Source organism: Nothobranchius furzeri, chromosome 3, assembly GCF_043380555.1.
Source record: "Nothobranchius furzeri strain GRZ-AD chromosome 3, NfurGRZ-RIMD1, whole genome shotgun sequence".
NCBI classification, from domain to species: domain Eukaryota; kingdom Metazoa; phylum Chordata; class Actinopteri; order Cyprinodontiformes; family Nothobranchiidae; genus Nothobranchius; species Nothobranchius furzeri.
This window is the reverse complement of record NC_091743.1, coordinates 70,175,542-70,192,755: the sequence shown is the minus strand read 5'-3', so window position 1 is coordinate 70,192,755 and position 17,214 is coordinate 70,175,542. Positions and strand designations below refer to the sequence as shown.

The following is a 17,214-nucleotide window of genomic DNA, read 5'->3' as shown; positions in this document are numbered from 1 at the left end:
ATCTCTGGACTGAAGAGTTGGTACCACGGTATTCTACAGCCCTCCGGTGCCAGCGGACAGCCAACCCTGTGACTTTCGGATCCACTAAGAGGGTCTCTCCAAAACGGATGAAGTAGGCATGACAGATTGCGTCTGAATGTTCTTCTGATGATAACAACTTCATAGTTTATAGCAAACCAAATTCTTTTCATCAGAACTCAGCTTATTTTGATAAGGAAGCTCTGACTGACATTTCATTCACACATAGGTTTCTTCCTCACATTTAGTTAGATCCACTCGCAGTAAATGCTTAATTAATTAGTCATGTTTTAAGTTGTTTGTAAAATAAATTCTTACTTTTATAAACTTGACTCTTTCTTGAAGTAACTCGAAGTGTGGTTGATCACTGAAAAAGCAAAGAACCTAGATCTTCTGAATTGAATCCTAGAATCTTCTGAATAATTACATCAAAGACCTTGCAGGTTAATATTTTATATTTATATAGAACACTCCATCTTCCTGGTCATTACAGATAAAATCATCAATTTGCCTCTGCTACACACATGATGTTTCACACAGAGATATCCTTGCAACGGGCTGTTGCTAATGGTAACAAAAATCTCCACTTACCCTCCCGGTGACAACAGCGCTGTCCTTTGCAGGAAGAATCCAGATCTGGATACCGACAACAAACCCTGATTGAGTCCAGTTGTATCCCTCCAGGTTTTTATATGCTCTTAGCGATGCTCCAGAGTAGAACGAGGGAAAATTAGAAAGGAAATTATGAATGTCAGGGTATGTCAAATCCGGTAAGAGGTTTGCTCCGACAGCTTCTGGTGTTTTAGAAAGTATTCCAGGAGCATGGTAAAGGTCAGAGATGTTTAGTCTATTTAATTTCTGACTTTATAAAATGATTTCTTTAGTTTTAAAGTGTGAAGTAAACTCAGACGGAGTAAAATCCAAGCCAATCCCATTAATTTTGTTGACCTTTTTTGCCTGACAACAAGTTGTCTACTCTCTTGAGAGTCACGTGACGTCCGGAGCTCTATGGGACCAGCCGGTTGTTGGCCTCACCGAATCACCACGGATTACCAGAGGTGGAAAGAGTACAAAAATGTCCTACTTAGATTGGATGCTACCACTTCAACTTTAGGAAAAACTACCAGAGTCCCATGAGAAAAACACCAGTTGAAGTCACGGACATAGAAAATGATGACTGGTGTTTAGCACCATCTGGTTTCTTCTGGCAATGTGAGTTTCGGGCCCCGGCAGAAGCGTATCAGGGATGATACCCGAGCGGTGAAGTGAGTGTTTGCATTCAAAACCTAGCTTGTTCTGTAGATTCGTTACAACAGCTTTAACCATTTCATATTAGTTCAAATGAGGACAAAATATAAATAAAGCTGCATGATTTACATTTTCAACGAAATCACTTTATATTTTTATGAGGACTGAATTAAATGTTACAGACAGCTTTGTTTCTGGAATAATTATAATTGGTGGTTTATCTGACAAACTCAGAACCAAAGTGCTCGAAATGATGTCAAATGTAAAATAGTATCTTTGAAATGGAAATCCTAAATAAATCTCATTCTTGTACAAAAAACTGAGGCTTTCCTGCTTGACTCGGACTGAAAGAAAAAGGTTTTTACATTGATTTGAAAAGATCACAGCCTGTGCAGCACTTCTATGAAAAGGCAGGCTGTCCCGAAGATTAGGAGCACCCAATGGTGGTCTTTAAAGACAAGCATGTCTGTAATCTGGTGAAAAATGACCCTTTTACAACTTTTGAATGTCAGGTCATCAAAGCAGGGTTATAAAATGTACTTCACTGTGTTTTAATCTACTGACCTCCCGGTCCAGCTGGCCCTTTTCTCTCAGAATTTGCAAATTTTCTATCATCATGATCAAACTAGAAAAAGTTTTAATCCTTGGGTGACTTTTATTTACACATTAATTATCCTAATTGTAGCACAGCAGTGGAGTTCATGTCTAATATGGAGTCTTTTAACTTACAGCAGCACGTTTCAGGCCCCACACACTAAATGGGCCACACTCTAGATCTTGTTTTCTCTTTGGGACTAAAAACCAATCATTTACATGTTGAATAGGTTCATGTGAGTGACCACAGCTGCATTTTCTTTAATGTCCTATCTAATGTTGAATCTGTCCCTCACAACCTAAAATCAAAGAGACGTATCATTAATCAGTCAGCAGTGGATGGATTTTCTAGATTATTTGACAGCAGCTCAGTCCAGGGTGGTGATCCAAGCTTGTTCATCGAGTTATTGGATAAACAATGCTGCAGTATCTTAGACAAAGTAGCTCCTGTTAAGCAGGTGACTTTTTTTAGCAAGAGAAAAAGTCCCTGGATTAACCAAAATATTTATAGTCTCAAAAGGACATGCCGCAGAGTCGAGAGACGTTAGAAGTCAACTAGATTAGAAAGTCACAGGCTGCACTTTAAAGAACTGATAACATCTCTGCATGAGACGGTGAAAACTTCCAGGGCCACTTACTTTGCTCAGCTGATTGCTGTAAACAAAAATAACTCTAAAGTCCTGGTCGACACCATAAACCCGATTGTTTCACCTCACGCCCCTCTTACGCCTGTTTACTCAAGGTCTGACTGTAACAACTTTCTAGCATTCTTTGAGGATAAAATCAGAAATATCAGGGCAAGTTTTTCACCCCCATCTATTTCCTACCCCCCCATCCAACCCCTCCCTCTCAATCATGGTCTGTCTTTACTCCTGTAGATTTCCAGGACATTTGCCTCATTCAGAAACACATGAAACCAACCTCATGCCCTGCTGATTTCATTCCTACTGCCTTGTTAATCAGGATGTTTGACCAAATTGGCCCATACATTGTAGATTTTATTAATTTATCCCTACAATCTGGCTCTGTACCATCTGTTTTCAATTATGCAGTTATTGATCCTATCCTTAAAAAACAAGTTTGGCCTCATCTCAGCCTAAAAAATACAGACCCATTTCTAAATTACTCTTTATCTCTAAAATATTGGAAAAGGTTGTGGCAGATCAACTGATTACTTTTCTGGAACTGCACAACAGTTTTCGTAAAAAGCATTCAACAGAAACAGCTTTGCTTAAAGTTTCCTGTGACACCATGATGGCTGGGGACAACGGGGAGTTCACAGTGTTATTATTGTTAGATCTTTCAGCAGTTTTTGCCACTGTTGATCACAGCACCTTAAATAACAGACTTGGTGACTCGGTGGGAATCTCAGGAACTGTTCTGGTTTAGATCGTACCTTCCTAGCAGAAGTTACAGTGTCTGTGTAAACCAAATCATGTCAGATTCTACTGATCTGTTCTGTGGGGTACCCCAAGGCTCTGTCTTGGGTCCACTGTTGTTTCTGTTGTACATACACCTTCTTGGACAGATTCTTTTCATAATGTTTCTTATCACCTGTATGCAGATGATATTCAGCTGTACTGCTCCTTTAAGGATTCTGAGTTCTACAAACTGTTTGAATTACAAGAGTGTCTATCAGCTATCACCAGGTGGCTAGAAGATAACTTCCTTCAGTTAAACTCTGAAAAGACTGAATGTATGATCATTGCCCCTGAGAGCATGGTTCCCCTGATTAGTTTAAAACTTGGTCATTTATCCTCTACCGTCAAGACAAACTTAAGGAATTTAGGTGTTATTTTTGAAGAAGAAGAAGAAAATATCATTTATATAGCGCCTCTCAAGATAAAAATCACGAGGCGCTTCACAAAAACAAAAAATATAAAAAAATTGTAAAAATATAAAAAAGCACATAGAAAATGTTTAAAAATATATTTAAAATGAGCAAGAATAAATGAAAGAAAAAATGTTAAGAAAGAGAGAGTGAATAGGAAAGAGGGAAATCAGTGGATCCTGAGAAAGGTGGAATAGGTGGGGAGAGCAGAATAAAGAGAGAGTGGTGAAGAAGGTCATCCAAAATCAATCAATGTCTCTTGAAGGTTACACAAAAATGTTGGTCTGAAACTGTTTTTATCATTTAAGAAATATCTCCAAACTGCAAAGGTTGGTGTCAAAACATGAACTTGAAATGGTTCTCCATGCCTTTATCTCCCCCCGACTAGATTACTGTAACACACTTTTCACATGTTTTAACTAAAAAGCCTAACCCGAGCCCTCAGGTCCACCCACCAGAACCTTCTAGAAGTCCCAAAGACCAGATAAAAAAGTTGAGGTGATCGCTCCTTCCAGACTGTTGCACCCCGACTCTGGAATGATCTCCCTTTATCCTTACGCAGCATTGACAGTCTGGACACTTTTAAAAAACAGCTAAAGACCCTTTTATTTAAAGCTGCTTTTACCTAAACCTTTTATTTTCTTATTTTTATCTCAAATTTTTAATCTTTCATCTGTTTATGAAAATTTATAATTTTATGACTTCATTTCTTCTGATGTTAATCTAATTCTGTTTTGAGAGCATTTTGATTTATGATGTTAATCTATTTATGAAATTATGACTGTTTTATTTTGTTTTGATCTATGTGAAGCACTTTGTGATTCTATGTCTGTGAAAAGTGCTGTATAAATAGTTCTATCCCCTCTGGTTTCATCTGGGATCAAAGAGTATCCTAAATTGGCTTTCAAGCCTTGGTGCTCTGACTAGTGTGTTGGTGTAAAAAACAGTCAGGGTGAATAATAATACATTAAATAGTGATCAGAATTACATGTCATCATTCAGAACTCAGACAAAGAGGTTGTCACCTCACAGGGATCTGTTTAAACTCAGGAGAGGCTTCATTCCTCCAGGAGGTAAAACAGGACACATGGACATGAGCTGGATGCATGATCTACCATGGTCTCATGATGCTAGCAGGTGGCGCTTGTGGCCCAAAAGAACTTGGGCTTTGTTGCGTTTATTTCCACACAAATCCAACTCATTGTCAGAGGTGCACAAAATCAGTCCAGGATCAGTGGCAGCGGCATGTGGTGCAGTTTGTCTAATTTTAGCTATGAGGCTCTAAACACAGGCACACACACACACACACGCACGCACGCACACACACACACACACACACACACACACACACACACACACAGATTCTCTTTAGGATAATGACCGCAGCAGACAATGCTAAGCTGTGGTTTTAAGGCAGGAATGTTGTTTCCAGCATGCTTGTGTGTGTGTGTGTGTGTGTGTGTGTGTGTGTGTGTGTGTGTGTGTGTGTGTGTCTGTGTGTGTGTGTGTGTGTGTGTGTGTGTGTGTGTGTGTGTGTGTGTGTGTGTGTGTGTGTGTGTGTGTGTGTGTTTCTATTTAAGTCCCTCTGTGATAGTGGGGAGGGGGAAAAGTGAAGCAGAGATAAATATTCTTGTTTGTTCTTTTCTCCATCACTTCGTCTCTCTTCAGCTGCAGCATCAGAACAAACGGGTAGGAATAAAACTCTTTCTGCACAAATGTTTGTTACGAGGTGGGGTTGTGTAGTTGACACCACAATTGGTGTTTAAGGTGGTATTGCGTTCTAACATCAAAGCAAAAATCTCACTCTGCATATTCGATTTTATCGTTTAGAAAATAATCGGTCATTTCTTTTAAATGACCGATTATTTTGTATAAAAATGTAGCCAATTAATATTTCTATCTAAAAAATAATCTACCAGGGCTTTTCTGTCTCACATCTGATGTTGTGGATGTCTGGATTTGTTTAAAGAGCTCAAAACCCCCAAAATATTCAATTGTCTATCATGGAAAAGTGTTTTTAAAACAATATAAATAGAATTTCATTAATATTTTACTAACAGTAACTTAACAAATGTTCTGTAAAATCCCAGTAACACCTCAATCAATAAAACAAAAGCCGCCCTAGGAGAAAATGGCTGATACTGATTCAAATCTTTATTATTCCACATGTAGTTGAATAAACAAAAGACTAAATTTGAGGTTTTAACTCTGTTTATGGATAAAAAGAAAATTTATTCTCATTTTAATCCACAAGAAAGGCGAATGATGTCTAAAATCAACTGAAGACACAAAAATCTAATGTTTCATGAAAACATCTGCATTTTGACGATGTTCAGCCTGAACCACTTTAGAGTTTCTCTGGGAAAGAAGCTTCAGGTTTATATTTGTGTCGCATTCCTGGAGGAAAGAGGGAGGCATTATCTACGTGGGAAAAACCAGCATGTTGGGGGTGGGTGGGGGTCAGGGGGGGCTTTGCATGCTTCACCCCATCTGCCATCACTCTGCTGTGGGTGACAGCTGAGAGGTGCACTGGATGATTTAGTCCAGAAGTCCCAACGTGTGGTACAAAAAACAGCTACATTAATAATATTTAACAGTTATTAGAAATCAATAGAACAGATATTTTCTGTCTTGTGTGGTTCTTTAGTTGGACAAATGTGTGCTAAATGTGCAAAAAATATATTTCATTAGCATAAAACCACTTAAACAGTCGCCATCATAGTTTTTGTGTCTCGTAGGGGTTCTAACTGAAAGAGCCAAGATGCCGGAGAAGCCGTGAGTTTGTTTTTCTATTTTCAAGATGACAAATTTAGTCTCGTAGGATTTAATGTCAAGCATTCATATCATCAATGGTTGAAAAAAATCTTTACTCGTGTTTGCTTTTCTGTTCACAGACCTGAGGTAAGATTGTATAAACTTTACACAGAACCAATAAATAAATGATGAACTCTGACCTGAACCTGGCTTCACAGAGGAAATCCAAAATCTCAGCCTCTCGCAAGCTCATGCTGAAGGTGAGTGACGTCTGAGCTGGATTCCTTCATTCTTACAAACATCAGAGGAAATGCTAATAATTAATTAACTCTTAGTTTATGAACATTATTTTAGAGCTTGATGGTTGCAAAGGCCAAAGAGGAGCTGGAGCAGGAAATGGTTGAAAAGGAGGAGCAAAAGGCAAAATACCTGGATGAGAAAATTCCTCCAATCCAGACCACAGGCCTGTCAATAACAGAGCTCAAGGTTAAACTTGGTGTGTGTCCCTAATGGTTTTCTTAGTTAGCAGCTATTAGATCATTCCTTCCTTCTACACAGGCGTTGTGTGAAGAGCTGCATGCCAAAGTTAATGTGGTGGATGAAGAGCGGTACGATATTGAAGCCAAGGTGTTGCACAACACCAGAGAGGTAAAAATGCTCATTCAGCTGCAATAATGCTCATCGTGCTTCTGCACTCCTTTTTAATTAAAGCTGAACTGTCTCTTGATTCCACCACAGATCAAAGATCTGAACATCAAAGTGCTGGACTTACGAGGGAAGTTTAAGAAGCCCAACTTGAGGAGGGTCCGAGTCTCCGCAGACGCCATCCTGCGCTCACTGCTGGGCTCCAAACACAAGGTGTCAATGGATCTGCGGGCTAACCTCAAGTCTGTCAAGAAGGAGGACACAGAAAAGGTACGTTTCCCTCCCTCTGTCGTTATAATCCCAAATACAGGCCCTTCTCAAAAAATTAGCATTTCATGATAAAGATCATTATTGTCTGTAATGTACTGATAAACGTTAGACTTTCATATATATTAGATTCATTACACAAAACTGAAGTAGTTCAAGCCTTTTATTGTTTCTAATATTGATGATTTTGGCGTACAGCTCATGAAAACCCTAAATTCCTATCTCAAAAAATTAGCATATTTCATCCGACCAATAAAAGAAAAGTGTTTTTAATTTTTAAAAAAGTCAACCTTCAAATAATTATGTTCAGTTATGCACTCAATACTTGGTCGGGAATCCTGTTGCAGAAATGACTGCTTCAATGTGACGTGGCATGGAGGCAATCAGTCTACGGCACTGCTGAGGTGTTATGGAGGTCCAGGATGCTTCGATAGCAGCCTTAAGCTCATCCAGAGTGTTGGGTCTTGCGTCTCTCAACTTTCTCTTCACAATATCCCACAGATTCTCTATGGGATTCAGGTCAGGAGAGTTGGGTGGCCAAATGAGCACAGTAATACCATGGTCGGTAAACCATTTACCAGTGGTTTCGGCACTGTGAGCAGGTGCCAGGTCGTACTGAGAAATCAAATGTTTATGTTTATGTTTATTTATTTGGCAGACGTTTTTATCCAAAGCGACTTACAATTTATAACCTATAGGGCATGTTGTGGTCTGTGGGGGAAACCGGAGTACCCGGACGAAACCCACGCATGCCTGGGGAGAAATCTTCATCTCCATAAAGCTTTTCAGCAGATGGAAGCATGAAGTGCTGCAAAATCTCCTGATAGCTAGCTGCATTGACCCTGCCCTTGATAAAACACAGCGGACCAACACCAGCAGCTGACATGGCACCCCAGACCATCACTGACTGTGGGTACTTGACACTGGACTTCAGGCATTTTGGCATTTCCCTTTGCCCAGTCTTCCTCCAGTGCTGCTTCTCTGTAGTCCAGGTCAGGCGCTTCTGCCACTGTTTCTGGTTCAAAAGTGGCTTGACCTGGGGAATGCGGCTCCTGTAGCCCATTTCCTGCACACACCTGTACACGGTGGCTCTGGATGTTTCTACTCCAGACTCAGTCCACTGCTTCCGCAGGTCCCCCAAGGTCAGGAATCGATCCTTCTCCACAATCTTCCTCAGGGTCTGCTCACCTCTTCTCGTTGTGCAGCATTTTCTGCCACACTTTTTCCTTCCCACAGACTTCCCACAGCACTCTGGGAACAGCCTATTCATTCAGAAATGTCTTTCTGTGTCTTACCCTCTTATACTCTTGCTTGAGGGTGTCAATGATGGCCTTCTGGACAGCAGTCAGGTCGGCAGTGTTGCCCATGGTTGCGGTTTTGAGTAATGAACCAGGCTGGGAGTTTTTAAAAGCCTCAGGAATCTTTTGCAGGTGCTTAGAATTAATTAGTTGATTGAGATAATTAGGTTAATAGCTCGTTTAGAGAACTTTTTCATGATATGCAAATTTTTTTAGATAGGAATTTTGGGTTTTCATGAGCTGCGTGCCAAAATCATCAATATTAGAAACAATAAATGGCTTGACCTACTTCAGTTGTGTGAAATGAATCTAATATATATGAAAGTCTAATGTGTATCAGTACATTACAGAAAATAATGAGCTTTATCACAATATGCAAATTTTTTGAGAAGGACCTGTAGACACTGATATTTACTGCTATGTTTGCCGCAACAGGAAAAGACAGTGGAGGTGAGTGACTGGAGGAAGAACGTAGAGGCCATGTCGGGCATGGAGGGTCGCAAGAAGATGTTCGACGCAGCAAAAGGCCAGAGCCAGTGACTGAAAAAGTTATTTTCTATCACTGAGTTTTGAATTTAGTTATGACGATAAAGTCAACATCTCAAAACCTCACAAAAATATAACTTTTTTCACTATTAGTTGAATTTTATCACTGAATAAACTAAATATTTTCTGTATCTTTTTGCTCTTTGATTTTACAGAGAAACAAAGTGATTTCTGTGATTTCTTCTGTCAAGTTTTCTGCATTGCAGCTAAAAACTTGTAACTGTATTTAATAAAGTGTCACAAATCAAACATTTTACATTTGAGTGTGCTGACTTGTTCAATTCAATTCTACTTTATTTGTCATTGTCACAAAAGTACAATGAAAACTAGATGCCCTACAGTCGGTGCATCATCCATTTTCAAATACAATGCTAATAATAATAATGTAACGATTTTTCAGTGGTTACTTTTAACAAATATCACTGAGCCTTTGATATTCGACTGATGATGAACCTATAGGTACTTTGGGTATGCCAGGAAAACAACGCTTTATAATAATTTGACAAAGAGACAAAACTACAGTTTATAAAAATTAATTATTATGAATGGTGATTCAAAGTGATATCAAATGAGACACTGATTTAACTCTGATAAAACATGACCTGGTATACTCAGAAATATGTGATCTCTGGGTTGTAAAATACAACCGGCTGTTTGTTTGATGTCATTTAACAAGTTATTAAATTAATATTAACCCATCTGATGCCAGTGCAGAGATACTCTACCTGTGTTTATTGAGACTTCTGGGCAATCCTACTGAAAGTTTCCTCAGCAAGCGGGGAGTTTTTCTTCTGAATGTCATGGGCCGTATTACCCTGAATCTACATCAGCTGGTCGGAGATCCTCTCTCGGGCTGCAGGTGGACTATTTCATGGTGTCATGTTCCTGGGCAGAGGTGAATCACACCATCTCCTCTCACCAGACTCTGAGCTAATTCTCCACAGGTGAGGAGCAGGGGGAGCGGCAGCTGCAGGAGATTTTCCAATCAGGGACGCGGGTTCAAAAGGAGGATGGAGACACATCACTTTGCCAGATGACTGCACCAGTTTAAGTAGCACCAGCCTTTGACCTTGATCTAGTTTGTTCGTGTTTTGACTCGTGTTTGACCATTGGATTTGTGACCTCGGATTGTGTTTTTGGACTACGATTTGGATTATCCCTCATCCCTGGTTTTTGTTCCACTCAGGATCCTCTTCTCATCTACTCACCTTCGCTGTCTTCGTTCCCTGGATAACACACATCACGTCCCATCCTCCTCCGCTGCTCCTATTCGGCTTCCCTCTGCTACCTCGCCTCTCCTGGACCTCTCACCCTCTGCCCATCGTCCTTCCTGGCTTCCTAATCTCCTCATCAACCTGAGCACTTCAGAAACTCGAGCCATATTGCTCATCCCACAGGACTTCCCTGTGCGGTTTCAGTTCCCGTTTTTATAATAAAGACGTTTTACTTTACTGCTTTGGACTACGTGTGATGATTCTGCGTGTCTTGGGTTAGGCACTTACCTCGAGTCATGACACATGGCTGAGTCATTTGTGGATTGAGCAAATAATTGTTTGATTCAAAAGGCCTTTTTGCATGGAGATGCGTGTTCTCCCCATACATGTGTGGGTTTCCTCCGGGTACTCCAGTTGCCCTATAGGTTATCAATTGCACGTTGCTTTGGATAAAAGCATCTGCTAAATAAACACAAATATCAAAAGGATGGTTGAAAAATTATTCCACTGAAAATTCTGGCTTGATTCCCCAAAGGATGGTCATTTAGCGTGAGCTTTTGCTGAACTCGGAGCTCTGGCTGTTATTGGGGGAAAAGAGGAAGTGAGATCACTTTTAAGAAGTGTTTGTTTATAAACTTTGACTAACCAGATCTGAGAAATTTGAACAGACATTTATCAAGAGTCCTCAAACACATCCATTTCTGTGATGCTTAGAAAGCTCATTTCATTTAATATATATAGTAAATCTGTACTCAGTACATTAACAAACATTCATTTGTTAATATACTGATATTATGTGGATGTAAGTGATAATTAATCATTAAATCATCAAGTAGACTCATTTAGTGTGTTTAAAATCTGAAACAAGTCACACTCTTAAGATTTTCCTGATCTGGATCGTGCATGCAATGAAATTAATTTCCTGCCACAAGGGGGCAGTATCTAACAGTGGATGTCAATGTTGGTGTGACCAACCTGCTGGATGAGTGTGACGGATCCTCACACCACTTTGCTGAGATGAAACTCCATTTTTGGACTGGAGCCAAGCAGATTTACTCTGACAGTAAATCCACATAGGTGTGGTACCAACACACCTGTTCTCCTAGAGGAGAAAGTTTAGTCAACCGGATGACTTCTCTGACTCTGTCTCAGCTTTCATCACTGACTGCTGCAGATTGATGTGAACTCTAATTATTCAGAGGCAATAATTAGATTTATTAAATGACTGCACGCCTTTAAAGGGAGTGAAGATCAAACTCCCTGTTCCTAAATTACAGACCAGTGCTTCCGCCAAGCACACACACGCACTACACAGTGATGGCCGTACAAAATTCCTTTTGATATTGGATATTGAATATTTACATAGATGTGTTCAGTACAGCATTGAAAATATTTTTGAACATTTAAGATTATGATAAAAAGATTTGAATAATAAATAAAACATTTGTTGAAATTGAAATAAAGTTTGAACAGGAGTGCTTGATTTTGTTTCAGTTCATATTTTCATGTTAATTGTCTTTTACCTCTTGAGCCTGAATTAATAAATTATAATAAAAATGGTTTAAACTCATCTATTTGTTGGCTAACGCTAATAAAACATATCAGTTTTGTTTAATCAAATTTTTGTTTAATAATGACAAAGAATAAAAAATTGACCCGTTATTCTGATTCCCGTGTCCAAGTTTGCTGCTAAACTTAAACCAGTTTTCATCTGTAAAACACAAACTACTTCAGAGGGGTCAGAGCAGCAACAGCCTCTCTGTGAGCAGACAGTTAGGTTGGAGGGGAAACTCCCGGTCCAGCGGCACCACTAACAAAGTCACTGTTTGGCTTCAGTGTTCAGGAGACGTCTGTTGAGTCAGAATCCAAACTGGTGCCCAACAGTAAACAGTGGGAGTGGCCTGATCATACTGGGTGCTGGTGATAACATGTTGCAGCCTGTAAAGGAAGAAATTCAAACTTAAAGGTGAGGTGCAGAAGACAAATCCAGTTCAGGGTGTGAGTTTTACCTCATTTGAACCTTTAGCAGCTTGCAATGGTGAAAAAACATGTCTACCGTATTCACCATATACTGTAGAACACATGTCTGGAGAGCAAGTGAAACCTGGCATCAATCAGCAAAATCACAGTAAAATCACTTTTTGAGTCGTTTATTTTGCGTGTGAATCTGTTTGCAGGGATTAAATCGTACACACCACAGGGCTGAAACTCCTTTGGCAGCAATAATCCCGAGCTCATCTGCAGAGGTTTTTCCAAGGATAAAAATAACCAAACCAGATCCACGGAGAATGCATGTTTTCCTATTCTAGTTAATGCCACGTACCATCTGTTTGCAGGTATGTGCCCACCAGTTGTGCTCATCGGCGTCTTTGCTGCCATGTGATCCACTGGTGGGTTTAAAAGATTAGGATCCACAGAGAGGGGTACACCTCTCCACTGGCTGTTGTCTAGAGCACTTGTCAAAAGTTCTTTGTGAGTCAAAGTGCTCTGATCATCGCCTCAGAGCGTTCTGGAAGCACAAACCTTTCTTTTCTGTGCAGGTACGGCCTCCTAAAGCATGTCGGACTCAGAAGATGCCACACATGAGTAAGTACACTGATTCATTTCTAAACAAGTCACTCATGCCTGATCTACTGGGGTCAGTTCACACAATATTTGCTTTGTTTTTCTCCTCTCAGAGAGCGTAAGTTGAAGCCACAGACGAACCAGATGAGTCTTCTCTGTTTAAAACTGCATTTTCTCACAGATGCATGTTTGTGATGTGGAAAGCAACACTGGTGCTGTCAATAGTTTTGCAAAAATAGAAAATGTGATTATTGTTTGGGGAAGTTTCTGGGGGGGGGGGGGGGGGCATGCACATTGCTCCTGTTTAGAAGCATGGTTCACACAACCAGGTTTGGCATGCAAAGAGTATGTTTAACACCAGCTTTGACATTTTTGGCATGCTTTTCCTGCTGGATTGATCTTTGTCCTCTGAGCCATCTCTCTTTGTTTAAAAAAAACTTAAACCCCAGGGAATTTGCTCTTCTATTTTTAATGGTGAATTCGTCACCATCAAGCAAATAAATTAAGGACCAAACCTCTAAATCCGTCTCCACTGTGAGGCTGTGCGTGTGGGAAAATGTCCACAAAGCTCGGCTGTTCCTGAAACCAAGCAGCACCTGTCTCTCTCCCTCTGAGAGGAGTACAGTCGCTGTCACTGAGTAATGTAGGTCAACAAATGTTCTCAATAGAGGAGCTCGGGGAAGCACAATGCCCACTGTTAGGGGTCCTTCCTGAAGGCAGATTAGCTTACCTTCGTTGCAGTGAGAAAAGATTGAATTTCCATCTGTAACTACAGGGATTAAATGTCTCACATGAATTTTGTGGAAGAAATTTATAGTGAATCTGGAAAGTATTCAATTTTAGTGTCACAGCCTTGCTCGAAACGCTGCACCAAACACCCTAGAATGACAATGTGCTTTTTGCAAATGTATTAAAGTAAAAAAAGAAATAAACGAGAAAGCCTTTGCTTAATACTTAGTTGTTTCACCTCGAAGCCAGAATCTTGTCACGTGCTGATTTTGGACAGTTTCACATATTCACTTTTTGCAGCTCTTCTCAAGCTCCATCAGCCTGGACAGGAAGCGGGCGAACCGTATTTTCAGAAATCACTCGAAGTTGTCGAGATGATGCGACTGTCACTTTTCACACATCATAATTAGATTTATTTTTACTCTTCGCAGGCAAACGGAAAGTAACAGCATGTTTGAATCATGACTCATGTCACTTCTGCTGCCAAGAGCTGTTCTGAGACAGAAACACATGAACAAACACTTCCTGATAGGTGTCTGAAAAGAAAGCAGACTTCTGCTCAGCGCTGTTATTCTACACAGCCTCTTCATATATTGTGTTACCGATTTAGACTGGCTGAAAAACGGGACTGTTCCATTTTGTGAGAACTTTAAAACAAATAAAAGGCGTGTAAACTTCTCAATGAATAAAAAAGGCCAGAAATAGAAATTAGTAGCTCTAGTTTTGATTCCAAAACGCAGAACAAATCTACAGTTTTTAATTTGTATGAGTGTTTTCTACATCATTTTCTGTTGTATTAAAATATTTAAGGAAAAAAAGGTTTGGATATATTTGGTCTTTTGCATTTGCTTAAATTGTGCTGTGTACTTTTTCTGAAGATATAATAAATCCCTCTCACGTGAAGTGATTCAGCAGCTGTTTTTCTTGATAGTTTCAGTACCTTCTAGAATGAGTCATTTCAGGGCTCTGTCACTTTAAGAAAACAAGCTGGAGCTGGCCCTGCCCATCTATCCTAGCCTGGTGTGCCAGACTCGTCCACTGTTTAATTTTGCATAGAGAAAGTGTCCGGTTACTCACAGGCAGAGAGGCACATGAGGGGCGGGACCAGGCAGCTCAAAAATAACCAATCAGAAAAAAGACGGAAATGCCGACTGTACCGTGCGATGCTACAGTTTTTTTTTTGCTGTAGTCAAAAATAGCATCTGGCAACGGCGCAAACATCTTTCTTTTTTTTAGAAGAAATGCTTTTAGCGCTTCTACTTGTTGTTTTAAAGACATTCAAGTCATTTAGAACAAAGGAAAGTGCCGCAGTGAACTCCGCCGCTGTCTTCGTTGTTTATGAGAAACTGAGTGTTGCTGTGTGTGACGTCCGCGACGCTGTAGTTTTTTAGCTGTTTTCAAAAATGGCGTCTGGCGACAGCGCAAACATCTTTCTTTAGAAGAAATGCTTTTAGCGCTTCTACTTGTTGTGGTTTTAAAGACATGTCCAAGTCAGAACTCCGCTTCAGCCGCCATGTTTATGACAAACTTGGCGTTGTGGTGTGTGACATACGCTACTCAGTGCTGATTGGCTCGGTTAGAATTCTCAGAGGGTGGGGTTATTTGAATGGGAGAGTTCCCAGACCCTTTCTCTGTGCAGAATTAAACAGAGGAGGAGTCTGGCAGGCCCCCTCTATCCCCCACTCAGGCTACTATAGGCTGAGAAGCTCCAATATCCTGGAGGGTCCAAGAGTAGAACCTCTGCTCTTCAAGCAGCAACTATCTCTTTCACGTGAGAGGTGGTTCTATTCTAATTTGTGACATCACAAACAAAGACATTTTGAAACGGATCGTTTTATGCACATAATTTCTAAAGCCAAAACTGACAGACAATGGATGGACACGTTTTTTTTTTCATGTTTGGAATGTTTTAGAAGAAGAAGAAGAAGAAGAAGAACAAGAAGAAGAACAAGAAGAAGAAGAAAATATCATTTCTATGGCGCCTCTCAAGATAAAAATCACGAGGGGCTTCACAAAAACAAAAGATGTAAAATATGAAAAAGAATTTAGAAAATGATTAAAGTATATTTAAAACAAGCAAAAAAATAATAATAGACAATTGTGATTAAAAATGTAAAGAAATAGAGAAAGTGAATAGGAAAGAGGGAAATCAGTGGATCCCAACAACACCCCCCACCCCCACCCACCCAAAAAAATGTAAAATAAAAAAAATTAAAAAATGGGTACATCTGCATTCGGCAACACTTCAAAGATTATGCTAATTTACATTACCACGAGTGAAGCCAGTGATATTTTCCATCCATCAATTCCACTCTGAGCTCAGCTGCATCAGAAAATGCTAGCAGGAACACACAATTCGAACGGACAACAGGTGCAGGGAGACACAAGTGGGACGGTCAGGTCCAGTGTGAGAAAACGAGGAGAATGAAGCGGCAGCAAAAGCCATCGGGGGCGCAGTTTCGAAAAAGAAAAAAAGAAGAAGATAAGAAACGTGCAAAGGAAAAAGGTCGTCGTCTTCCTCCGCTTATCCGAGTCCGGGTCGCGGGGGCAGCATCCCAACTAGGGAGCTCCAGACCGTCCTCTCCCCGACCACCTCCACCAGCTCCTCCAGCAGGACTCCGAGGCGTTCCCGGACCAGATTGGAGATGTAACCTCTCCAACGTGTCCTGGGTCGACCCGGGGGCCTCCTGTCGGCAGGACATGCCCGAAACACCTCCCCGGGGAGGCGTCCAGGAGGCATCCTGACCAGATGCCCAAACCACCTCAACTGACTCCTTTCGATCCGGAGGAGCAGCGGTTCTACTCTGAGTCCCTCTCGAATGTCCGAGCTCCTGACCCTATCTCTAAGGCTGAGCCCGGCCACCCTACGGAGGAAACTCATTTCGGCCGCTTGTATCCGCGATCTCGTTCTTTCGGTCATTACCCAAAGCTCATGACCATAGGTGAGGATTGGGACGTAGATCGACCGGTAAATCGAGAGCCTGGCTTTCTGGCTCAGCTCCCTCTTCACCACGACAGATCGGCTCAGCGTCCGCATCACTGCAGATGCTGAATCAATCCGCCTGTCGATCTCCCAATCCCTCCTACCCTCACTCGTGAACAAGACCCCGAGATACTTAAACTCCTCCACTTGAGGTAGGACCTCTCTCCCGACCCGGAGTTGGCAAGTCACCCTTTTCCGGTCGAGAACCATGGTCTCAGATTTGGAGGTGCTGATCCTCATCCCAGCCGCTTCACACTCGGCCGCGAACCTACCCAGCAAGAGCTGAAGGTCAGAGCTGGATGAAGCTAGGAGGACCACATCATCCGCAAAAAGCAGAGATGAGATTCTCCTGCCACCAAACTCGACACACTCCACACCACGGCTGCACCTAGAAATTCTGTCCATAAAGGTAATGAACAGAACCGGTGACAAAGGGCAGCCCTGGCGGAGTCCAACCCTCACCGAGAACAGAACTTAAAGTAATTCATTAAATTATTAAAAGTAAAACTCGCATAGGGCGGA

General features: G+C 41.0%; 1 protein-coding gene across 1 annotated transcript; it reads left to right on the top strand.

Moving 5' to 3' along the window:
* Positions 1 to 6,585: 6,585 nt before the first annotated feature.
* LOC107385035 (troponin I, slow skeletal muscle) lies at positions 6,586 to 9,457 on the top strand. The gene is made up of 5 exons (XM_015958618.3): positions 6,586 to 6,705; positions 6,800 to 6,931; positions 7,004 to 7,093; positions 7,184 to 7,360; positions 9,091 to 9,457. The coding sequence occupies exons 1-5, from the start codon at positions 6,631 to 6,633 to the stop codon at positions 9,193 to 9,195; spliced, it is 579 nt and encodes a 192-aa protein (XP_015814104.2). The 5' UTR covers positions 6,586 to 6,630; the 3' UTR covers positions 9,196 to 9,457.
* Positions 9,458 to 17,214: the final 7,757 nt, after the last annotated feature.

What these genes read in the sequence shown, in the direction of transcription:
- LOC107385035 (XM_015958618.3), top strand. Translation starts at nt 6,631, where the DNA reads ATGATGAACTCTGACCTGAACCTGGCTTCACAGAGGAAATCCAAAATC. An exon ending in TGTCAATAACAGAGCTCAAG is followed by an intron (nt 6,932 to 7,003) that starts GTTAAACTTGGT and finishes CCTTCTACACAG; the next exon opens with GCGTTGTGTGAAGAGCTGCA. An exon ending in TGTTGCACAACACCAGAGAG is followed by an intron (nt 7,094 to 7,183) that starts GTAAAAATGCTC and finishes ATTCCACCACAG; the next exon opens with ATCAAAGATCTGAACATCAA.